At 50.8% G+C, this 3,720-nt stretch overlaps 1 protein-coding gene across 1 annotated transcript; it reads left to right on the forward strand.

Annotated features, from left to right (window-relative positions):
* Positions 1-514: 514 nt before the first annotated feature.
* Positions 515-2,242, forward strand: JN550_001904 (uncharacterized protein; the record flags this gene model as incomplete). Its single annotated transcript, XM_049313140.1, has 2 exons — positions 515-1,587; positions 1,642-2,242. The coding sequence occupies 2 exons, from the start codon at positions 515-517 to the stop codon at positions 2,240-2,242; spliced, it is 1,674 nt and encodes a 557-aa protein (XP_049175965.1).
* Positions 2,243-3,720: the final 1,478 nt, after the last annotated feature.

A 3,720-nucleotide genomic window follows, 5' to 3' on the forward strand; every position in this document is an offset into this window, starting at 1 on the left:
CCACACGTGGAAAGCGCCCTGAGAATTCGTCTGATCCGTGGGAATGGGTCTTTGCTATCTGCTCTTGCACAAGCCCGGTAGAAAAACGTCCCAAAGGCTTCAAGAGCTTGGTACCTCGGACTTCCGGTAGGTAGCCATGGTATGCCTAGACCACGATCCACACTGGCATACTCGGTTGTGCTTATGCCCTGTCCTACCTCAGCCACTACCCTCCTCGCCTTGCCTGATCAGGAAGAACACAAGCTTCGATGAGGGCTGTGGGACAGAATGGCGACATAGCGGCTGCGGCAGTACCACGTCCATGTTACCCCGGGCCGCGCAGTAAGCGAGCGCTCTCTTCGATGCTGGCGATCACGCCCATTATAAACCGCTCCTGAATCCCATCTACTTGCTGCTGATCATCAGAATCATCCTCATCAGCCTTCCTCTCACCCCATTGGCCAGAACAATCCTCCTCGGCCCCTATTGTCGAGAAAGCATTGCTTGCTTCAGTGTACTTCATATATTTGGAGCCATGTACAAGAGTACACTCCCTACCTTGGCCCTGCTGGCCCAGGCTGCGGGCACCTGGGCGTCGACTGTAACCTATGAATGGGATGTCACCTGGGTGAATGCATCACCTGATGGCTTCGAAAGACCCGTTATCGGCATCAACGGCGAGTGGCCGTGTCCACCCATCAAGGCCAACGTTGGCGATACCATCTTGATCAACATGACAAACAGCCTGGGAAACCAGACTACCGGTCTTCACTTCCACGGAATCAACCAGATCAACACGAACTTCATGGATGGTGCTTCTATGGTCAACCAGTGCCCAGTATTGCCGGGTTCTTCCATGACATATGAATTCGTTGCCGATGCTCCTGGCACATTCTGGTACCACTCGCACAACATGGGTCAATATCCTGACGGACTTCGCGGGCCTCTTATCATCTACGACCCCAATGACCCATATGGCAATGACTATGAGAACGAGGTCATCCTCACTGTTTCTGACTGGTACCACAATCAGACCATTCCGCTTGTGCAGCAACTGCTCTCACCAGACAACGCCCAGTTCCGACCGCCAATCCCAGACACCCTCATTGTCAATGAAGGTAGCGACTTCAACATCCAGCTTGACGTTGGCAAGACCTATCGTGTGAGGATCATTAGCTTCGCTGCATTGGCTTCCTTCATGGTCCACTTCGGGGGGCACTCAATGGAAGTAATCACCATCGATGCTTCGTACGTACAGAAGCAGGAAGTTGACCAGCTGCGAGTTACTCCTGCTCAGCGGTATGACGTGCTCATCACTGGCAGCGAGAGTGACCATGGGCAAAACTTCCCTTTCCTTGTAGCCATGGACGTGAACAGGGATTTCGAGGCGACTGGCACAACCCCTCCAGTTTCCTGGAACTTCAATGCGACAGGCTATCTCATCACTGACCCCAACCTGCCCACCGACAGCGTTGACGTCGTTCAGACTTTCCAGCCATATGACGAGAGTCTTTTTGTTTCGTATGATTTGCAGCCAGCTCTGGGTCCTGTTACCAAGACTTGGGTGTTGGACTTCAACTTCTGCAGAGATGAGAATGGCTACTCCCGGTAGGTGACAACATCTGAAAAATCTGTAGGAAATGATACTAACTTGGTTTCTAGCGCTTGCTTCAACAACCAGACGTACATCGGCCAGAAGACGCCTGCGTTGTATTCGGCGGCCACCCTGGGTGATAAGAACTCGGACCCGACTGCGTACGGCGGAGTGTTGCCTTTCATCGTTAATTACGGCGATATTGTTGAGCTTGTTGTCAACAACCTGGATGGCGCTATCCATCCATTCCACTTGCACGGTCACCAGATCCAGGTTGTCGAGCGCCCTCACACTGGTGCTGGCGTGTGGACCGGTTCTAACGTCCCATCCAACCCCATTCCGTCCAAGAGAGACGTAGTCTCAGTCAATGGCAACTCCCATGCGGTCCTTCGCTTCGTCGCCGATAACCCTGGCGTCTTCTTGTTCCACTGCCACATCGAATGGCATGTTGAGATGGGTCTTACTGCGACTTTGATCGAGGCCCCCGAGAAACTTCACGGGTATCCCATCCCTCAGGAGATGATTGATTCCTGCCAATCTCAAGGCATTCCCGTATCCGGAAACGCTGCCGGCAACAGCAATGCTGACGATACCGCTGGATTCGTCACCATCCCTCCAACCACCTACTATGGTGCAACATATCCCTCCCCCAACGGAGGATCAGCCTAGAGATCTGTTTAGAAGATGTAATTGTGTTCTGATAAGGGCATAGGATGTGGTTGACCAGCAGTTAGTTGTTTCCCGTTACCAAGCACGATATGGCGTTGAGCATTGGCAGCGAGTGTGAGTCTGCTATGCATGGTGTTGGGCCTACAAGGGGTCGGTGTGTTCGTTCTTGTTGTAAAGTTCACTTCTCATGGGGGATATCTCTCTGTAACTAGAAATTCGTGGGCCAGTTTGTGGCAACTTTGTAACATTTAAGGTGCTGGATGTATACTCTGAGGTTCTTAGGGGACAGGTCTTGGTTCGACTAGATACAGGATAATTAATAGGCATTACATGGAAACCTCAAGACTGGCCAGTGATGTTTTGCAGGAACTACGGAAATGCACATGCTGCAATACCCGAGATCTTGCCTTCCAACATTGAGTTCCGCAGAAGGGCTGGGGTTTGATGGTAGCCCAGGGTAGCCAATGGTAAGTGCAGCTTTCCGAACAAGCAGGGTCTCCCATATAAAACATACTTGTCGGAGATTTTGTAATGTCTATGTGATTGGCAAAGTCTAGGTTAACCGAGTAGCTGTTTCACACCGGATCGCCTCACCCGAGGCTCTCACATGCCAATCTCGAGGGGCATGCAGCGATCAACCATGCAGATGGTAATGTGATCTTGAAGCCTGCAAGTTCTAACGTACGTGTCGGATTATCGTTCGCCGAGAAACGGTAATTCTGTCCCAAGGCGGGAGCTTGAACCAGTCAAAGTAGAGGTTCGCACGGGAAGGCACCTGGAGGGTCCATGCAACGGTCAACGATGCTTTTGGCTTGTCATATATAGAATCAGGCGGAAGAGCTGAACCGGAGAATTCATACCCCCTCCCCCATGGGTCTTCTTTGGTAGATATGATATTGCAAGTTCGCGATACAAGACTGACTACGGTACACTCTTTCACTTGAGTACAGAAAAGTTCTTGTCTTACCCCATGTTGTGATCAATAGAGGTAAGTCCCTAACAGATTTCGGGAGGCCCAAACATGTGCTTCATTGCGACTGGGAGATGACATTATGTGCTCAATTCAACAACACTGTATTGATATAGTTTGAGACCTGCATTCAAAGACCCTTGGTACCTACGCAGTAGTCCAACGAGAGCGAAACGAAGCAAAACCTCATGTGTCACACTAGATACCGGCATGGAGTCGGGAGTCAGAACTCCGCCTAAGCTATAAGGTGATCCTGCCTATACTTAGGCACCATGCGAAAACCTAGCCATTTCTACACAAATCCATATCACGGATTTGTTTGCCTGATGGAAATAAAACTACCGAGAGGAAACGTAGATTGAGTTATTCAACTAGTCATGAGAACTTGAGAATCATACGCGTGATGATTGACTTCATGAGTCGTCTCTAAATCATGCGGACGGAAGTTAGTCTGACCCCGCGGGGGTGCCTAGCAGGCTGAACGGCGAGCAGAGTGCATGGTTCCCTG

This window comes from Neoarthrinium moseri (assembly GCF_022829205.1).
Source record: "Neoarthrinium moseri strain CBS 164.80 chromosome Unknown scaffold4_Wmoseri_CBS_16480, whole genome shotgun sequence".
NCBI lineage: Eukaryota > Fungi > Ascomycota > Sordariomycetes > Amphisphaeriales > Apiosporaceae > Neoarthrinium > Neoarthrinium moseri.